This window comes from Atractosteus spatula, chromosome 6 (genome assembly GCF_055471065.1).
Source record: "Atractosteus spatula isolate fAtrSpa1 chromosome 6, fAtrSpa1.hap1, whole genome shotgun sequence".
NCBI classification, from domain to species: Eukaryota; Metazoa; Chordata; class Actinopteri; order Semionotiformes; family Lepisosteidae; genus Atractosteus; species Atractosteus spatula.
In genome coordinates this window covers 20,075,492-20,097,711 of record NC_142711.1, presented here as the reverse complement: position 1 = coordinate 20,097,711, position 22,220 = coordinate 20,075,492, and the positions used below count along the sequence as shown (strand labels likewise).

The window sequence follows — 22,220 nt, the reverse complement described above, 5'->3', positions numbered from 1 at the left end:
CTCCATTTCCTCCAGACTCTACCGCTCGCATAGGGTCTTATTACAAACCCGAGGCAGATTGCGGAGCCATTCAATGACAGAAGTGCTGCTTGGTTTATGGAGAAGTGGTTCTGTTGGGCAGCAGAATAATCCTACATTGCACTTAATGTAAAGCAACATTTTTCCAGTCTTATCTCCTAGGTTGGTAAGTACAGAAATATATTGACAGCCATGAAGATGTGGAGATAGCACTGTTTCTATAAAGAATATTATACTGCAAGATAATCTGACACTTTTGTGCCTCTGTTGTCTGGTATTTTGCATGGTGTTGTCCAGTTAAAGATGTATAACAGAGGGGTCAAATGGCATATACTATACTGCATACTTAATAAAAAAAAGTTAGCCTCAGACATACAGTGCCCTGCAAATGCCCCTTTCAATGATATCTGATTTTGCTGAATCTTAAATGATTTATACATATATTTTAACACAAAACAGACGTTGTTAGAAAAGGGCGAATACCTTTTTAAAGCACCGCCAGTGTAAAGTGTTGTCTTGCCATTAATAAGCACAATTCCCAACATGGCGTACAGTACCTATCAAAAAATGGAAAACAGCAGGACTTTTGTAGGAAAGCGTGACATGCAGCTTGCACACTCTTGCTTCATTAAATGTGACGAACTTTCGTCTGGTGAAGAGAATACTACTCAGGTGCAGATGTGGCCGTGCCCGACATGAACCTCTCCATTACAGATGACTGTCCCTATTAACGCCTGTCATCAAGGGTCCCCCGCAGGCTCTGTCGCTAGCAGAGTCTGTTTAATTTAGATTAGGGATACTTCTCCAGCAGGCATCTCTGGCAGTGTAAGTGGCAGGGCTTAAACGCATTATACAAATGTACTATTCTTGTCACCCAGAGAGACTTTCAGATAGGGCTGTCTGGCACATTACGTAAAGTACAGAATCTCACCTATAAACCACCGTAGGCACAATCCATCTGGCATTTTACTGAGAGCTCTGTCACACACTGACCTTGATAAGTGAAACATGCCTAAAGGTATGACAACAAAGGCATGATTCCATTGGTCTTTATTTACTCCAGCTGAGAAAGGAGTAGCAACCAATTAGGATGTGCTACCACACAAGACAGTCATACAGTATCAACATGAGGCTTCAAATGTCAAATGTTCAATTGCCGCCTTTTAAGTTTACAAGCAGAAACTAGTGCTCCGAGACTTGGAATCCGTTTCATCCCCCCAATATGTTAATGATATGACGATGTGTTGCGCTATATGCTCATTAATCTATCACATGAAGATAATATATCCATCCATTTTCTAACCATGTAACCCAAGTCAGTGTTGTGAGGGAACCGAAGCCTAATCCCAGCAAGCAACAGGTGTGAAGCAGAATACACCCTGGATGGGATGCCAGTCCATCACAGGGCACACTGAGACACAAACACACACATACTCATGCTCGCACCAGGGACAATATTCCCGCTAGCCAGCTCACCTACCAGTATGTCTTTGGATGTGGTAGGAAACCAGCCAAAAACCCATGTGGACACAGAGAACATATTGTACAAACTCCACACAGACAGCACCCAGGGCACCAGCTCTGCCAGGCACTGCACCACTGTGCCACCCCACATAAAAATGACACTCTTTTTTTTGGTTTTGTTTATGACTTCTACTCACTGAATCTATGAAGCATGTTAAGAGAATTGGATCAGAATACAAAAAGTATTGATTTGTGCGCCAGCTTCCAGCTTCCCAGTGACTTCCCTAACAAATAGCAACACTCGTCCAACAAAGGCTCCGCTACTTCTAATCAGGGCACAATAAAAATGTAGATGAAGAATTCTAATCAATATATTAAACAGCTACAGAAAACTACAAGTATCGATTAAAGCATTTCACATCTAGTCAAGGTCAGGATTCAAACACACCTCATTGATCGTGCATTAGGTGCCTTATTTCCTGATCCTTTTGGATTTCAATTATATACCTGTGGAAAAAATGACAGCTTCTATGAACTGAACAACACTGCAGTGCCAACAACCCAATGTTCTACTGTTTGAATAGTGCAGTTACATACAGTGCCTTGCAAAAGTACTCAGTTCTGACATTTGTTGCTTTAAAGGTTTCTGTCATGACTCTTTAATGGAGTTTATAACAGAGTTTTGGAGGGAAGGTTAGATCCTAAACATTTACGATAATACTTTATTGTCTGAATTCTCAGAGATTTGTCTTACAGCAACGCAGCTACAGCATGTTTTAAACACACAGAAACTTACAAAACACGCAAACATTACATTAAAAATAAATTCAACATTACATAACAGACATCAACCCATACATACTCATTTCACACCAATCCTACAGGAATTTATACAACGACATCTGAACCCAGTACATTTACTCCCCATATCATACTAGGCCCATATCATGACATTTCCTCTTGCCTATGGATATAAACCTCATGCCCAAGACTTCCCTTTTTGCATCCTTCCCATCTACACCCTTAAAGCAACTCTCCAGCTCACTCCTCGCACTAGTGAGAGGGAGTTTCTGCAGCCTTATCCTTACAAATAGTCTGTCATTCCCTCTACTTGGGAAGTCACACTAAAAAGCTCTACATAGGGGTATGTGCCAAAAACACTTGATTACACGAGTAATACAAAGTACATCGAAAGCAGGTGTTTCCACACAGGTGTGGTTCCTGAGTTAATTAACCAATTAACATCCCAGCATGCTCAGAGACATGTATAAAAATGTTGAGCAGGTCCAGTTGCCCATTATTTTGGCTGCTGTGGCTAGAATAAGAGATCTTGGTGACTTTGAAAGAGGGGTGGTTGTTGGGGCACATTTGGCAGGAACTTTAGTGAGGAAGACTGCTCAACTTGCTCATGTGTCATGAGGAACAGTGGCTAAGGTGATGCTGTCACGAAAGTCTGAGGGAAAGACATCATCGACTAGGAGCAACTGTGGACGAAAACACATACTCTTCGATCGTGATGTCCGTGCATTGGTTCCAGATGCAAGACAAAACAGACAGGTAACTCTAAATCATTTGACTGCAAATGTCAGAAGGAGGGAGACTATGGTCAGGTTGCATACATAAACCCCTTATTATACCTACAAATACACTTTTGTGAGTACAGTGGTGCAAAGAACACAGGCAGTGGTCTACTGAGCAGTGGAAAAAAGTCATATGGTCTGAAGAGTTGTCCTTCACCCTGTTCTCGACAAGCAGACATCTCTGGCGCACGTCAAAAGAGGCCCAACCCAAGTCTGTCAGGTCCAAGATCCTACAGTGGGGTCACATGTGGAGGCTGGCGGCTCACACAGGCGTACAGCGCACATTAGAGCTCATCCAACAGAACTGAGGGATGCGGGATGATATCACCTCCTTCCTGGTGGCCTACCACACATGCAAATAGGCCAAGCATTCTCGATTCACTCCCTGCTGGGCAATTACAACTTTTCGCTACTCATCAATGGCCTTGGATTTCATCACGGGGGGTGCATGGTGATCCTCGGAATTGTGGATAGTTTCTCAAAGGCTACCCACTTCATCCATCTGCCCAAGTTGCCATCCACTTCCCAGAGGAAGTATTCAGACTCCATGGCCTTCCATCTGATTTAACTTCCAACCAGGGGCCCCAGTTTATCTACAGATTCTCCAGATGGGTGTTTTGCAGATGACTGGGGATAAAGGTGAACCTCTCCTCTAGATGCCATCTGGAAAGTGTACTGTTATCAAAAAGGACCTGGAGATCTATCTTCATTGCTATGTCTCCACCTTTCAAGAGGACGAGGCTCAACTGCGTTTTTGGGTGGAGCTTTCGAGAAACATCCTGCTCAACACCTGCACAGGAACCTCACGTTTTGAGGCTACCAGCCTCCTCTCCTGAGCTACTGACATCCCTGCCACTGCAGGCGCTGCTCATAATCTTTACGAAGTGTGGAATTGGGTGCACCGTAACCTGGCGAAGGTTGCCCAAGGGCAGAAGAGGTTTGTGAATTGCTGCAGACACGCTATACCTCCTTTCCCACGGAGGCAGAAGCTGTGGTTGTCATCCAAGTACCTGTGCCTACGGGTTCCCTCTCTCATGCTGCCCCCCCTATTTTACGGGTCTCTTCTGAGTCCTGAAAAGGATCAACTAGATCACCTATCGGCTGGATCTTCCCCTTCACCTCGGGAAGTGTCTTTCATCGACCTCCCACGTGCCGTTCCTCCAGCCAGCCACCACGTGCTTCCAATGTCACCATCTCCCACTGGCCCATCGGTTCCCCCTCCGGGATCTTGGATTCCCGCTGGGTTCTGGGCAGTGTGCAGTGCCAGTTCCTGCAGCCTCCCCCTCTAGTCTCATACCACCTTCCCTGAACTTCTCACACCACCCTTCTCCTGCATTAGGATCCTTCCTCCAACACAGGCTGATGCCCCCTTTGGGTGTATTCGGCAGTCCATTCAGTATTTAGCTTAGCCTCTGGAATAAGAGCATAACTATGCTTTCTTTAACATTCCCATGAAATGCTATATTGATTCACTCTGCATCTTGCCTTCTTTATGTAGCCACTTATTTTCTAAGTAGTTCAGGTGGGGATCTGCGTCAGCATGCGAAGGCTGCAAAGGAACAAGTGATAGGTTTATTCCCTATGCTGAAAAGGGAAGAAAGAAGATGTTTCGGCTGTGGAGCCTTCATCAGGCGTGAGCCGAAACCGTTGTGTTTTCTTTCTTCTCTTTTCAGCATGGAATAAACCTATTACTTATTTTCTAATCCACACCTTAAGGTGAAGCCAGAGTCACGGGGCACAGATGAATCTATTTTCACATTGAATTTGACACCATCCTAAGGGAAAAGCCTGCAGCTTGTTCTTCTCCAGACCGAGACAGTGCAAATTACTTTTGCCAGACCCTTTGCATTTGAGGATTTCCCCGGATAGCACTCTGCCATTCAGTGAGATTGTGATCATTATCACTTTCCGCGGTAAGGAGCCAGGAAAGGGGGTCTGGCCCTTTCCTCTAGAAGATCCGCTTCCCTGGTCAATACCATTGGTATTCCCACTGAAATTCCTTTACAGGAAATTCATTTTTCTGCAAATGTCTGTATCGACGATTCATTTTTTTTTTATTTGACACTTTTGCTAAATTACTGCTGGATTATCAGAAAAGAGAATATTTGGAATCGTCCACATCTGTTTTTTTCCTCTCAGTATGCATCAGGGGCCTTAAAAATCTGTATGGCAGTCCCATGTGAAAAACTTACAGTTTCTGGTGAGCTCATTTTTAATTGGTGCCACTGCCTTTGACACTGAATCACCGCTTGCCATCGAAGCGCTCATTAAAAATGCAAAGAGCCTAGCATGATGTAGTAAGGAGGACTTTGTGCGCGCTGTTTCATCTCCAGCACCTCGTTGCTGCCTCCTTTGCTGCTCAGTGCACAGACTGGAAATGGCGGAGCTAGTTAAGTTACAAACAAAAGCTACAGTATATACAACAACCTAAGGGTCAGAATATATTATCCCAATGCTATATGTTTCTCATTAGTTCTGGCATAGTAATGTATTGTGACGGTCCACTCCTACTGTACAGCTTAAAAACAGTATGACATCTATAGCCCAGAGTACATGCTTGTATAGCAATATCTCCAGACCCCAGCACTGCACAGTACACGGTAGGGTGAATCCGAATAAAAGGCAGTAAAGGCAAGATGGCAAGCAGAGGAGCAGGGAAAGCAATCAGTTTGCCGTGAGGGAGGAAGAGGCAGCAGAGTAGAAGAAGTTGCACTCCCTGGTGAGGAGCACAGTAGGGGAAACAGCGCTTGGGGAAGTAGCTGAAGCAGCAAATCTGGCAGCCACAGATGGAGCAAGAGGACAAGGAGAGCCCCAGAACGCGCCGAGTAACGTGCTCAAACAGGGGCCAGATACAGCGGGAATCACGCGCACTAAATGAGAGCAGGGGATAGTGAACGTTTTAAAAGGCAAATTATGCAAAACCCGCACAGCAAAGAAAATCCAAAAGTAATGTCGTGTCTGGACTAAAAAAGGATCTGCTGCTACATCGCCCATGACAAACAGATGGAAGAACTACACGCAGTTTCAAACAACACACGTGATCACCAGAAAGCAATCCCAATATGCAACAGCAAATTGTTTTCCACAGCAATTCAATAGTTGCTTCTAATTTACATGGGCATGTTATCACTTGTTTTTCAATTTGCTTGTTCTTCTGTCACCAGGGGTGATTTTGTGACAGGTTTCTTTTTTCTTGTTATCTTTGTGTAAAAAAACACTCATCAAAACTACCATAGCTTAAGCAGTGAAAAAATACTTTTTTGTTTTGTTTTGAGGGAGCAATTTAGGAAAATCCTTAACAATCTGCTGGTCCATAAATTCAAAATAAAATGAAAAGAAGATTTATCAAAATTTAAATGTGGGCATTTCTATATTCTTTTAAAGGGTTTTTATTTTTAAAAATATAAAAACATAAAGCAAAGCAAATCTTGTTATAATCATGATACTGTACAGTTGAGGTCCTACTTTCTGCAATCCCATTCTAGGAAATGGTGATTTTATTGTATGTGACATGCTGAAATTGCATTACTCCACAGAGCAGAATAGCAAGGGAACACAAAAGATATCTTTCAGCACCAATTACACTGGAATCACTTGAAATAGAGTAGCAATGTCGAAACACTTGTAGAATAACTGTAAAAGCTAATAATAAATCACTTTTAATGCACATTCCCAGAAATGCTAAACATTTACAAATATTACAGTACATCAAAATCTACCATTCTTATACCAATCTACAACTTATACCAGAACAAAATTCAATTAAGTGAAAGACTGGTCAAAGAACGTTCAACAATTTGTTTGCATAGTAGGTTAAGCAAGGTCAGCCCACAGTCCGAGAAATTATTCAAAAGTTGAGTACTTTTGCCCACTTTTCACAACATTTTAAAATCCGAATGTTTTGATGGAAATGGACTAGAATAAAGATAATGAAACACTGTGCATCAGCCATCTACACTGAGAGGTTGATATGCAAAGGAAGAGGAGTTACTAAAGCAGAAGAGCAGAATACAACCTCACAACTTTGCTTTAAACGAACAGCACACTGCTCCTCTGTTTAAATACGGACAGTTGCTGTTCTGTAAGAAAACACAAAAGCCTTTTTAACATACATATCAGAATATATTTCAGCTAACTTCAAATCATTTTGATTAAAAAAAAAGTTTTGCTGAAGCTTGACCAAAATCTGCAAAACACTGTCTCCTTGAGGACCCAGTTTAAATTGTCTTCGCAGTTTGGTTCATCTAAATTTGGCAAATCTCACCTGATTTTTTTTTTGCTTTAATTTCAAAGAACTCCCTTGTGCTGGATCTTCCTGAAAAAGTTGTTTTAACCTCATAAAAGTTATTTTTTGATCCCTGATTACACACGTGAAAGCTTTGACCCAAACAGCCTGTCGTTTTCTCACGTTTTCACAATAGTCTGGAGCCCCTTTACTGCTTTGCACCAAATTGTTGCAAAACACTTAAAACGGAAACACTGTGTTGGTCTGCGGAATCAAAGGAACAATGTTTAACTCAAGCATTTCATTCTGTGTTTGAGTTTTTTGTGTCCATACATAGTTTACAACCAACAGTGATAAGTTACTTGATCATACTGTGCAGAAAATGGCGAAGGAAGAAAAAAAAGGAAAGCCATAGGAATGTTTGATTTCTAATTTTCAGATATAATCTTCTGAACTGTCTGAAGCAGCCCAATGGTTCAATTCTGGACTTGGGATACTATCTATGTGGAGCTTGTATGATGCCTTTGGGTTTGTTTGGGTCTCCTCTGGGTGCTCTGGTTTCCTCCCACAGTCCAAAAACATACTGATAAGTTCACTGGCTTCTGGGAAAAGTGGCCCCAGGCTGACCTGTGATGGACTGGTGTCCTGTCCAGCAATACCCTCTGCCTGTTGCTCATCAGGATAGATCCAGCTCTGGAAGAACTGGAAGAGGCAGGTGGAAAATGGATGGTTGGATAAATTGTCTAATTAAGTTTCATGGGACTTGTTTTTGCTCATTCTGAATTAATAATGACCTCCTCTTACAATGTAAAAACTGGACAGAGCTAGTGAAGAGATTACCCTCTTATAAGAGGACATTTTCAAAATAGAGTTGTTGAAAAGAAATGTTGTATGACTCCTTTGAACATTTATAGTCTAGATTGACATTTAATGTATTTTGTGTACTAGGAAAAACAAGCATGACATTTTCCATTCAATGGCAATCTAAAAAAATACAATAATTGATATTTAGCATATAATATCATTTAATAGCATTATAGATTATAGCATAGAAATATTATATCGAGTTCTATAATTTGTTAAATAACAGTCTCTTCTGGATTGTCCTTTTATCCAGAGCTGTCAAGCAATTTGAATTACACGGCACTTCTTTGCAAAAAGCTAAGATTTTGTTTGTGTACGCCTCTGGGGAATAAACACATCCCCCTAGTAAACAGATGTGCCTTTGATAATAGACTAATACATGGCATAACATCATAGATTCCTCTGGTGAATCTCTCACCACTGAAAAGCAAAACAAGTCATTTAAGAATAATTACTTTCTTAGAATATTGTAGCTGCTAATTGTATTGATTACCTGATGTAAATTAGTTCATTTTCAGCTACATTTTCAATTTCCTCTTGCACTAGCACCAAGCTTTCAATAAATGGTTTCGAATTGCATTTACTATCTACCTTAAGGTCCTAAAGAGTAACCCTTACGTTTGCATCACATAAACTGCAATCATATTGCTCACAACATTAAGAACGATCCGTGCCCACATCATCTTATTTATCTTCCGTACGCATAACATGGTCTTCGGGATGTTAAATATATTCTAAATGAGCTTGGTTCATCTTGAAATCAGTTGCCCTCTGCAGTTGTTTTCTTTGTAATATCAATATCTTCTGCCATTCGAACATTGTGGAGATTATAGAGAGAGAGAAAGACAGGTGTGCTGTGAGGAAAGATCATTCCCACTGGGTCATGTGCGCATTCAAGACTGCCTCATATTCCTGGCCATGAAGCAGTTGTCCCGCTGGCCAAGCAGGAAGATCCAAAGTTCTGAACTGCCGATACCTCCGAACCATTCAACCTCAAACACAATCATATCATTATTCTTACTCTCACTGAATACACTGCTGCCTTCACATTTATTTCAGAGTACTGAAGTGGACGTTCTTAACCACAGTTTGGGAGAGATAACAGTAGACAAAACACCATGATGTTTTAAATCACACTCATTACAGAGTGTCTCTCTACTGTTTATATCTCTTGCAAACACCTCCTTTCGCATACTGTACACCAATTCTTCAACACTTGGACCAGTCGTCCAAGTTACAATAAAAAAGAGAAGGTTAAAGAAAGAAACACTGAAATCACACTTCTCGCATTTTGCCTCTTGCATTAATCGTCTCTCTGTGGCCCATGCTTCAAACAAAAAAGAAGGAAGGAGGAAACAAGATGGAGGAGAGAAATGTCCTCAGTCTTGCATTCGCCTTCCACATTATTCATTTATACAACTGTGCCCCAAACTACAAAAAACAGAAATACACATTCTATTTTCTGTCTCGTGCATAATTCAACATGTGGACCATGCTCCACACAATTGAATTGAGACAAAAACTAAGTGTCACTGCATAACATTTTTAAACTGGACACAACAAAACAACCCAAGATCAAAGGAAAGAAAATGAGCTGTAATCTTTTTTTCAATACATATATATTCCTTTACGCTATGGATCTCCAGATTTCCTCAAAGAATATTTGGGCTTAACCAAGAATCTCCAGCTTCTCATAATCAACCTGCCATTTCATCTTCCTCTGCTTCCTCCTTGCTCCTACTGCATCTCCCATTACTGGATCCATCCAACGTGACCCGATCACAACTCGCCTGGCACCTGCCGGCCTGTGTTCTTCCCTCTCGGTGTCACGGCTCCTGATGCCACCTCCTTGACTCCAGTCTGCCTGGCGTCCTACCTCCGTCACAGTCTTCAGGCATCCTACAGCTTTTATTGCCTGCCTTTCCTCCTGTCACTGTCCCTGCCGTCCAACGCGACCCAATCAACACCCTGGGTGTCTCCCATCCTGGGTTCCTCTGACTGGACACGGCTGCTCCGCACACAACCTCCTTGGCCCATGGGTCTGCCCAGAGTCTTACCTCAGGCTCAGTTATTACTTACGTTTCCATATTTAAATTATACCCCCGTCCTTATTGCTGCCATTCTTTGGGGTCTCAACTGGAAATAAACGTTTGTTATCAAATGGCTTTCTATTACTCATTGATATTGTTACAGGCTATGGTAGGTGACTATGGAAGCGTCTCTAAGAATCAAGAGACAGTGGGTAACAACCGAGCTAGTGTCAACATTTCCACTTTTTAGCGCTTCAAACCAAAGGGTGTTTACTGTGTTGTGCTGGGTGTAAGAAACATCGATCAACAGAATCTTCCGGTTCTGTAGATCAGAGAGACACAGGGGAAGGGATCAGAAGAGAACAAGAAAGGAGACAGGAGGACACAGAACATAAAGCTTGTGCCAGGCAAGAGGTCCTTGTCCAGATCATCCATATGGACCAGGTTACAGCTAAGGAAGTGGAAATGTTGACACTAGGTAGGTGTTACTCATTGTATCTAGACACAACTCCCATAGTTACCTCCCATAGCCTGTAACAATATTTAATCATATACAGCAGTAATGCAGTTCATACTCCATGCTATTTACACATTGGTGATGCTCTCTGTGGTTTCCAGCTTCTCATTTTGTTAATACGAATGGTCTCACCACATCCTGTAGCTGGTTCCTCTTTCACCAAAACATCAAACATCAATAAAAATCTCTATTTGTCATCAAGCACTTTGATGGTGCAGCCCTCTTGGCAGCTCAGTGCAGTATTCCTTAACACTTACTTAAGAGGAGGTCTCTGGTTCTCAGAAGCATACATCCGAACCAATTCTGACATTCGGAAAAAGGGCATTCCTCCAGCTTTTTTACATAGTCGCATGAATCTCTGCATTTTCACAACATCTGAACCTTCCTTCCACCTCTCTTGCTGCATAGGGTGGTTTTGGGGGTTCAAAGCCTCCTCATCCTATGGCCAGGAGGCTGCCCCTTAGCCAAGCGGATGAGGCCAAAACTCATTATACTTTCACACACACTAAACATTTCCAAAGCATCTGATTCCTGGATGGCATTATTCCTCATGAAACAGAAGTTCTTAACTGAATTTCAGGAGGGATAACAGCAGACAAAGCCAATGTCACCCAGCTGTTTTAAATTCCAATCATGACCAATTTCAGATATATATGTATATCTTACACACACCTCTTCTCACACTTGGATACACACATCCCACTTCAACACCACCTCCAGCTTTGCAGCTGCTCTTGGATAACTCTTCTCTCTGCTCATCCTGTGGCCAGGAGCCTCCCCCTTATCCAAATCGGTTTAAGCCACAACTAAGTAAGTAAAGACTTAATAAACATTTACAAAGCATCATGATCATTCTTGGATGTCACTATTCCTTGTGAACTGAAATTAAACCTCAAATCCTATTTGATTAAATGAGGTCAGGACCTGCTTTCAGAAATGAATTCCCTAAGCACGGAATGGATGGATGAAGATCAGAAAAGCAGTTGTTTTGCATAACTTTCTATTTTTAAGACATTCTTGTTTTAGCTCACCATTGAACACGTTTCGTTTTCGTTGCAGTTTTTCAGCTTACTGCAAAAATAAGTCATTTAATATTGCCTACTTCTACAAAGCCTTCCTTGGAACTTGAAACCAGAGGCTTATGAATCTCTGCAGTAGGTGGACTGGCCACCACAGAAGCATTCTCCCTACAGTATGTATTCTGCATTCCTTAACAGGGACCGACATATTGGTCCAGTTATACAACCCAGTTCTCCAAAGAAGAGACACATATTACACAGGTTCCAATTAATATTAGACACATTTCAAAGTGTCATAGGCATCCCTTACGAACATGCACATTATTATCCTGCATCACAGGGCTTGAGCAGTCACTCTCACGCTCACAGGGCGATAAAGGAATGAAGACTCACAGGAAAGTACAGCAGCAAAGCTCCAAAAAGAATGGCCTCCAGGAGAATTAAACCAGACGCTCTGATGCTCTGGAACAAAAGAGAAAGCAGTGTCAATTTGTACTTCTCTTAAGTTGAGCCTTCCGCAGTACCTACACCGCAGCATGGTGTAGAACACACAGAAGGTTACACATGTGGGAAAACAATTCAGCCCATCTTCCTGATTTGGTTGCCAATAGATTATCGATCCGCGGTTTTCATCCATTCACGAAGGACTGCTTCGTGCCCTCGATGTTTCATGAAAGGAAACATCGAGTCTTCAGTCTCTGTCCTGATGCACCTCTTCTTAGGGTTATTACTCGTGTCCTCATTTGTTATATTAAATTACTGCTGATAAAAGACAAAAAGTGGATGCGATATACAGTATGCTATAAATATTTTATCACAAACATAAAACCATTAGATTTCACCACCCATGGAACAGAAATAAAACAGAAAAATTGATTTTCAGACTTAAGGAACGTAAGTGGGTTATTAGTGAGCACCAGCACCACAGCTATATATAGACATGAAACCCTGCATGGTGCTGTTGTCGTTCCTGGCAGGTACTGCTGCACTTCAGCTCTCTGTTCACATCCTGTATTAGCCACCACCCAAGGCCATACTGAGAGCCTGGTTACTGCCGCTAATCTGTGTTCTTCTGCAGTTTTTAGCCCTTGTTTAAATTTTGCATCCAAACTTTATAGGGGAAGATTTCAAGAATGTATTATTTCTTTGTGTGACCAGCACACTTTATATTTTAAAAAGTCAAAAACAGCACAAAAAGACAGGAAAGTTAAAAACTGCATTAACAAGCTGGTTAAAATATCTACAAATACATCACTAGGAGGGTTGTATAGGAGAGGGGAGGATTAACTGGAAATTAATAAAGAGTACTGTGTTGGTGTCTGCCAGAGCTTTGCTGGTGGAGTCAGTATATGGCCTTAGCGCATGGGATGCTGGAAAGATGAAGCTAATTGGGAGACTTCAATTACTGAAAATAGCAGAGCACTACATATATTTTTATTGCTGCTGTTTTGGCTGTGCTCTTCCTTGCACTCTTATGCTGCTCCACTATTCGGGGGCTATGTTATCCTTTTTTGTGCCGTTTGTCTGGTGCCATCGGAAAACGGGAAGCTGTGTTAGCAGGTGCCAGGACCATGGCCCAGTTTGTTGGAGTGGGTTTGTGCTTTGGGCACAGGCTTGTTCTGTCACCGGGAAGAGTCAGTTCAGTTCAGCAGCGGCAAAGCTGAAGCCTTTGCACAAGGTAGACCTCAGTAAAGAAGACCAAATTCCATCCTGGAGGCTGTTTCATTTGTAGAACTCCCACCAGTACGTCACAGCCCGCAATACTGTTCGATTACAGTCCGCGCTGTGAAGTCATTTGCTTAGTGTTGCACAGGCTATAGAAGAGAATATCCTTGGGACCTTTACTGACCATTACTGCAAGACTTGAACTGCTTAAGATAAAACATGCATTCCACAGAATACTTCTTCTCGATTTGTTATGCTTTAAGTGTAACTGTTTTAAGCTAAACCTCTCTTAATAACAGGCAAAACATCTGAGTTCAATAAAAATCTTATCTCTAAAAAATGAGAGAATATATTATGGATGTTTTGTGTTGAACGGTGGAAGTTTTTGGAGGGAGATTATTTTGCTTGGTATTATTTTTAATGATGGATTGTATTTGTAAAAAAGAACATTATTTACTGAATGTATGGAACATGTATTGACTATTTGTCTTGCAGTGTTTGCAACAGTTAGTCTTTTTCCCTGTTGTTTTTTGTTCTGAAGAGATAGTAAAACGTTACTAGGCATTAAAGGGTCAGGATGTGGTCCTCCCTAACTCAACCTTATTGGTAGATTTGGGTTACATGGTAGTCATCTGAAGACAGTGTGCCCTTTGAAATGTTTGGATGTAAAACGGATTCTGAATATAATTTCAGTAAAATGTTACTGGTAAAAAAATGAAATACTGAATGAATGATTATTAGAAGATATTTCAATGCAATTGTATTGTAAAGTGTTTTTCCCTTGCGAGACAGCAGGAAACAAAAGGCTGACTAGTGTACAAAATGAACAGTGCATACTTGGTGCACTGTTGCAAAACTCACAGGATGGCCTTATGTAAAAATAGGCCCAAATCCCTCAATGACTACGGCGTATGATAACTCGGAAGTCTTTTTTCAAAGAACAGAGATACAGCTTGTCAACTGTTATAGAGCTCACAAAGCTTTTAAAGGGAGTACTTTCTATCTTCAGTTAAGACGGCTTTTTATGATTTTTTTTCATATGCATACTTTCCCACAAGTCAGACTATATACAGCAACAATGCACCATTTTTTCCTAATCTACATAACATGGCAAATTCTCTTTTATCAAAATATCTGAGAAACTTTTTTTACGGGAACTTTTTAAAAACATATGTACAGTACATTTTTAAATTGAAACCAATATACTGTATGTATTTACAGTATGTATATACAATATGTGCAGCATATACAGTATGTACTGTACATGATACAGTATATGTATAGTATATACAGTACAGTATGTAAGTACTTATTTGTTTCACAGGTTTGATTCACAGGTTAGTGGAAAATTAACGATTTAAACAAAGTATTGTATAAATTATGTTATGTCTCTCTATGTAAACCTTGTTTCCTCCTTCTGTTATAGATGCATAACAGACATATGAAAGACCTTGAAGACTGTAGCTTCTCTCTTCTGTCCTTTGACTACCTTTTTTTCTTTTTCTCTTTTTCCTTTGCTTTTTCCTTCCAAATCTCTGGTTTCCTTTTTTCTACTGATTTATTCCTGTTTTTATATGATTGATTTACACGGTTTGTTTAGATACCAAGTCCTTTGTGCCATGATGGTTGTTCACATGTATTCATTATTGTACAGTATATGGTGCCATGTTATACTCTTTCTGTTCCCTGAAAAACCAATAAACAAATTGAACATGGATTACATTATGTGACAAAGGTAATGATGCTCAGCCCAGCGTTGTTTCAAATAAAATGCGAGCAATGCACTCTTAAAACACTGCAGCACCGGTGGACAGGCTGACTTCATTCTGGCCATCCGTGAGAAAAGCGTTATTTGATTCTCAGCTGCTGCTCTATACTGTTAGCTTTTACCCGCCTTTACAACCGGGGGGATTGTCCTTACATCTGCAAATATGATTTTCTTCTGACATCTTTGTGATACCAGACAACAGAGGTAAAAATTCCATGGACTGCAGTCATTCTGAATCACTCAAGCTGAAATCAGTACTAGAGGCTCAAGAAAACAACTGAAAAGGCTCAGTGCTGTTTTTGTTTTAACACAATTGCCCTTTCTTTTTTATTAGACGGTGGGCCCAAGGCTGGTTCCTTACTACTGTTAACGTTTATGCTTCTACTGCATAAAACAGCATTAAGGCCTTCAAGTCTAATTTCACTTTAACATGTCAGTATACATCATGGTTTGTGACATGAATAATAGAAAAAAAACACAACGTTGTTATGAAGAGCCATGGTTAGTACAGCAACTAAAAGGATATACAGAGGCAGTCAAATGTAGTAACAAACTGATAGAACGCTGCCAATTACAGCATTATATAGTGACTTCAGTCAGCCTTTAAGTTCTAAATGGATATAGTTTTTTTTAAACCACTTAAGAGTTCAATTCAAAATCCTTGAAGGCTGCTACAGTACATGTTATGTTTTGTGTCATGTCATGTTATGTGAGCTAGGTATCTTGTCTCTTAGATGTACAAATTAATGTAATGAATGAAATGTACAGTAAATGTATGTCATATGAAGTCAAATAAAACATCTGATGTTGTTAATGAGAAGATTTGTGAATTTCTACTTACTGTATAAAGGGAATGACACAAATACAGTAATTACCATGCTTTAAATTAACTTTAACTTAAGAACCTCAAAATCACAAGACAATTTTCTTAAATTTCGCACAGATTTATAATAAAGGATCCAGATGTCATGCAACAAGTCAAATGATATCATTCAGCTTGTTTGGCCTGCTGACCTCTATTCAGTCAATATAACCACAGTGTGTCATACTGTAGTGCACTGCAGAGATGAGCAAGTCCACACCAATCCACAGAGAGCAATGTTATTGTTCTAATAAGATTTTGCATGAACAAAAATACATTAGTATCTACTTGCTAAGAAAAAATAACATTCCATATACAGTAGCATTTCTCCACAAATACTACAGTATGTTTTCTGGCCTGTTTATGGAGAACAGAGTCTGGCTTTTACAGGTACAAGTAAAAAATCTATAGACATACATGAATAGTTTATATTAACACCTTTATAGTGCTGGCAAATGCTAATAAGAGGAACAGAAGATTTGACAACCCCTGTTTCCACTTATCACTCAAAGCATTCACTAACTAAAGGCCTGAATAAAAGATCTCTTCTTACCAATCTTTCTCTGTCCCTCATTCTTCCTTAAGGGAGTAGGTTTCTCTTTCACTGTGTCTCCCTCCCATTCCGAATTTTTGTGTTGAAGAAAATTATGGAATGTTGCCACTCTCTTTTGACACCCATGGCACTATTCACATTGAGAATTAATGTGGATCCATCCACATTACAAAGAATTTTCGGGGGTTTTTTGGGGGGGTAAAATCTGCTTCTGATCACATTCAAAAGTTTTTTATTCAATATCAGTCACATACAGTAGGTGAAGTTTCCAGTTTGAACCAAATGTGGCCTCTAGTATGTACTGTAGCTTTTTAGCTGTGCTTTTTTCAGGGGTGACCTGGAACTACCTGGTATACACCGTACGTCACACTGTGCAGAGTGTTAAAGAGATATTTCAAAGCACCATTGACAAAATCCTGTCACACCTGCTTTCTATCTTTTGAAAGTCTGCAAAGGGCTAATATTCCCTGGGAAACCACACATTATAAGGCCTTTGACATACACAATGCACAGATAACAAGCTCTTACCTTGTTTTTGCGTAAATGGTAAGCCAGCAGCATGCTGATGAAATCCAGCAGCATGCAGACTCCTTGAAAGGAGATGATAGCGTGGCGTAACAGCCCATCCTCCTGTTTATAGCAGGGGGTATCATCTCTACAGTAAGAACATCCTTCCCTGCAAGGCAAGCACTCACTGGCTCCATCAGACAACTCCCCTCTGTACGAAACATCATTATCTGTGTCCTTCCCTGAAAAAGAAAGCAGTGTCTTCGTATTCGCCTAATCTGTTGGCATACAGAAGCGTTCAGCCTCACAACAGCAAACATCTTAAGCATCATGGCAGTGTGGATTGTTTTCTATGTACAGCATATTTATAACACCGCAACAAAATGCAACTGTAGAGTTGCGTATAAGCAATACATTTTGACACACTGCATTTAAGATTCAATACCAAGTAATTGGAATATCAAGCAATATTTGTTTAGCCAACTTTACTTGCCAAAATATCTTTCGTGTTTCACGGACCCTCAGTTATGCTAGAAGGAAGATGTTTATCTGTTGTCTATTAATTTATCAAACACAGTGAAAAAATACAGTATACTGTATATCACTGCATGTGTACAGTATAATTCAGATTGACCTCCAAGATGTACACAAAAATCATTGTTCCTTTAATTTCATTTTGTTTAAAATTCTTTTTCAGTGGTACCCACGTCACAGGAGCACAGTGGTTAGCATTGCTCCCTTGCAGCACTGGGACCCTGGGTTTGATTCCAGACCTGGGATGATATTTGCGTGTGGAGTTTGTAAGTTCTCCGTGTCTTTGTGTACACTAAGAATACTGCAGAGAATTACAGGGATTTGCTTCAGGTTTTCAAAAAGTGTAAGAAAGGGGAGACAGAACTAACGTACAGAAGTGTCTGAGGACTGAAAATAGAAGGCATTTAGGGGAGATCTCTGGGATTCCTCTGGGTGTTCTGATTTTCTCCTGGAGTCTAAAAACATACTCGTAGGTTAATTGGTTTCTGGGAAAATTGCCTCTGGTGTGAGTGTGTGCGTGTGTTTGTGTCTGTGTGTCTGCCCTGTGATGGACTTGTGTCCCATCCAGGGTATATCCTGCCCTGAGCCTGTTGCTTTCTGGGATAGGCTCAGGCTCCCCCATGACCCTGAATTGGATTAAGAGGCTAGAAAATAGATAGAAGTGCTGTGAGTTGCACAATGGCATAGGCATATCATGGGCAGTAATTTAGTACTTCTGAAAATAACTCCTTTTGTGCTCAAGCTATACTACGTTCGTTCACAATATACCATTTTAATACAGGTCCAGCACAACAGGTAAATCAGAGTGAATCACAATACCTCTGTATTTTACACCACACAAACCAGTGATTTTCTATTGATTTAAACAACTCTCTTTTGGTTGTGTCCAGGCTAATATATAGAATTATATATGTGGTTACTGTATTGGAATATATATACAGCTGTGTGCCCCTTAAATAATCTAGATTTGTAATAGGAAAGGGGGCTTAAACTTATGCCAGCAGCCAAACACCCTGCAGCTCCCAGCTGGCAGCCCACTGAAGCTGAACAGGAGTGAGTCTGGCCAGTACCTGGAGGGGAGACGCCTGGGAAAGCTAAGGCTGCTGCTGGAAGAGGTGTTAGTGGGGCCAGCAGGGGGTGCTCACCCTGGGGTCTGTGTGGGTCCTAATGCCCCAGGATAGTGACAGGGACACTATACTGTAAAAAGAAGCCGTCTTTCGGATGAGATGTAAAACTGAGGTCCTGACTCTCTTCAGTTCCCGAAAACAATAAGGGTGTTACCCCGGTGTCCTGGCCAAATTTCCCCCTGGCCTTTACCAATCATGGCCTCTTAATAATCCCCATCTATGAATTGGGGATTTATAGAATATTATTCTAATTCTTATTATCCCTGACCATTGCAAATGTTGATTGTCATTACAGGTGACCTCTGTATCTGCAATGCTTATTTGATGACTTAACACTTCTACTTAGTTTGTTTCTTTGGTCAGTCCTTAGTGTCAAAAATACCCCTACTTTAAGGGTAGCCTTTCCCCCAACTTCAGTATGCAAGGTTACAGTTCAATTGGAGGTGTCCTTATTTCAATTGGAAAAGCAATTTCTCATGTCAGCACCTGACCTGCTGTGTAACTGGAGCACAACGCCTGCCACACCTCACCCAAGGAAGTGCTGCATTGACGGCGGTGGGTGAAGACGTGTTTCCATCTCTGGCATGAAATACGTTTTATACATGTATATGTGCCGTGTATATGCACTTAATGAATCCCTTCAACATTTCAAGAGGTCTCAGGTGAAGCCGCTGGAGAAGCCAGTGCCTCAGTTTCCAAGACATTTTTTCTGATGTTCGTTACTAGATGAGTCTAACTGTGATTAGTGTCCAACTCATTCAGAGAAACAAACTACTGTACGACTGTACCTTGTATAATCCTGTCCCTACCTTATGTTTTATTATACTGTATCTCTTGCTCTAGTGCAAGCAAAATTACACCAAATCCCCATCTTAGACACTACAACATATTTGACAAAATACTGTATAATGAGATAAAGACAGTCTCTCTCCTTTTTTCCCTCTCATGCTATATTAAAATGTTTAAACCTTATATTATTGCATGTGTTAATAACTCCAACTTGCATTGATATTTTGGGCCGTTTTCTTTCATCCACCCATAGTTTTGTCAGAAATGCACTTACTCCTGGTAAGGGTTGTTGCAAGCCTATCCAGGAAATATATAATGCAAGACAAGGCAACACCCTGGACAGGACACTAGTCTACTGCAATGCACACACATGCACAGGGTCAATACTGAATCTCCAATTAACTTAACCAGCATGTCTTTGGGTTTCCTGTCAAAAAACCCACACAGAAGGTTCCCCAGATGTGCCTCGCACATTGTGAGGTCACAGCAGTAATCACCATGCCACTGTGAGTCTGGTGATGTTCCAGTTTTATAACATAACATTTTATAGCTGCAGTTCTCACCTCCGCACAAATGTCGAGAAATTATTTTGAGACCTTGTTTTTCCTTGCTAAGGAGATTTGCTGTGGAAATGAGATCAAAAGCAGGCAAAACACTGATTAAAGAGGAATTAGCCCAAGACTCGAAAGATTAGCCTAACTTCTCTTTTAGCTGTGTTTCTCTTTTTATTTTGGGAACTTTTATTTCTGAAGCTACCAGTTTTAATTTTAGAGCACCCAGGCACAGGAATTTGACCTAGATAAATCAAGGGCCCCAGAATCTTTTTTGGGTCACACTTCTAACTTAAGAATACGAAGAATAGTTAGAAGATGCTACACACCACCATAATGAGATGTCAATCATAATACAGTCTTGTACAATGAAATCAAGGATGTACTGTACAGTATGTGCAAAGTAAGAAGTGGTTATGATGGGAAATACCAATTTTCCTCACACAGATTGTAAACAACTATCAAGAAGGTGAGCAGCTGAAACTAAACAATGAAAATCATGGCTAACAGTTTCTTCTATTCTCCAGTTCTTTTTCAGAGTGTCAATTATTTTTTCCCGATTACAGTCGACTCATAACTTACATGTACATGCTCTCAGCAGACGAGAGTGCAGCTTTATGCTGTCAGTTCCAGAAAATGAAAATATTGAAACAATGCTCTATTCTCTGAAAAATGTGTCAAGCGTGCCTACGAGAGCTAGATAGTGAGCCTATATACTGTACAGTAGTTGTCTTATTTACTTTTGTTAACTTATATTTAATGTCTTGAATTACAAGACATTAGTAGGGTTTTTTATAATGGTTCACGGTACAAATGGACTATACGCAAATGTGGCTTTACACACTACTCAAAATCCCTAACCCCCACGTAAGTTGTGAGTCAACTGCATTAGGCAGGCCTGTACAGATCTAGTCTAGTCTTTTCAAACAGTCAAGATAGAGTATGCCAAACAGAGGTGAGAGATACTGTACACTTAGGGAGCTTTGATCATAAAATGGCTTGCTTTGAAGCAATAGCACAAGTCTATAAAAATGTTTCTGAACCTTTTCCAACACTCAGTAGCACTTATATGGATATAAAAAAGAGCAGCACTCCGACCCAAGTACATTGTTATTAAGGTTAGAAACAAAACAGTGTACAACCTGAGTTTGCCTTGAAGGGTACGTTGGCCTTATCCCTGGCAGTAACTGATGACAGTGAAACACAGAGCTCTTGCTGAGCCACTCTCAGATGCTCTCTGTTTTTATATACTGTACAATATGTCACACTTGAAAAACTTAACTCACACTTGAAATACTTAACTCACACCACACGGAATTCCCTCTTGAACAGTTTTACAGCAACGCAGCACAAAAGTAATGCAGGTACATTGAAATCTTTCATTCATTTTGTTTTGTTCTCATATGTGACTCTTCCAAAATCCTGCTGAACACTTGTTAATGTCTATGTTGTGTCACTATTCTGCAGCACGCCAGTTATAAGACACTGGTGTAGAAGAAGCAGAAGTTTTACATGTTATGGAAACATTAACAAATCTCCAGGACTGAATCGTATTCTCCCAGTTGTACTTGAAGAAAATGGAAAATTAGTCTTTAAAATTTTACATTTCCGGGTGGCTTCTGAAATTCCTTGAAAAGGAAGAAGATGAACAGTGCACTACTGAACTCGTAAGTTAAACTCAAAGAACTTACTTTTGAAGCCGTTGACTGACACTCTGCTGGGATGATAAAATCCTTTCTTGCACTGGCATTTATATTTATCCAGAACAAATCCATGGCCTCTTAGTGGTTTGCACTGAAAAAATAAGATAAAGTGTTCTGAGGTCAGATAAACATGTTGTTCAAATGACATGGATTCCAATACCATAGCTCTCTATTTTGCAATGCATGTTTAAGAGAAAGACAGTTTAATTTTAAGTAAATTATTTTTAAACAGTGATCTTAACTTGATTAATCAATTAATTGATTAATTGATCTTAATTTCAGAAAGGCATTACAAATGTAAATAAGGGGATTAGAACCAATAGAACCTGATGCATTTTCATAACGCCTATCCATATATTGTTATACTGTATACAGTATATACAGTGTATCAATGGGATTTCTTCCCATTGGTCCTGACAAGTTTGCCAGTCCCTCTGAAAAGCA

General features: G+C 40.4%; 1 protein-coding gene across 1 annotated transcript in view; it reads right to left on the bottom strand.

Annotated features, from left to right (window-relative positions):
- The window catches only part of gpr158a (G protein-coupled receptor 158a), a 119,360-nt gene that overhangs the window by 27,442 nt on the left and 69,698 nt on the right, over window positions 1–22,220 (bottom strand). The window contains exons 3-5 of the mRNA XM_088918693.1: window positions 21,765–21,867; window positions 17,094–17,314; window positions 12,111–12,179 (exon numbers count right to left, since the gene is read on the bottom strand). Of these exons, the coding sequence (XP_088774819.1) occupies window positions 12,111–12,179; window positions 17,094–17,314; window positions 21,765–21,867 (393 nt within the window). The remainder of the gene's footprint in view (window positions 1–12,110; window positions 12,180–17,093; window positions 17,315–21,764; window positions 21,868–22,220) is intronic.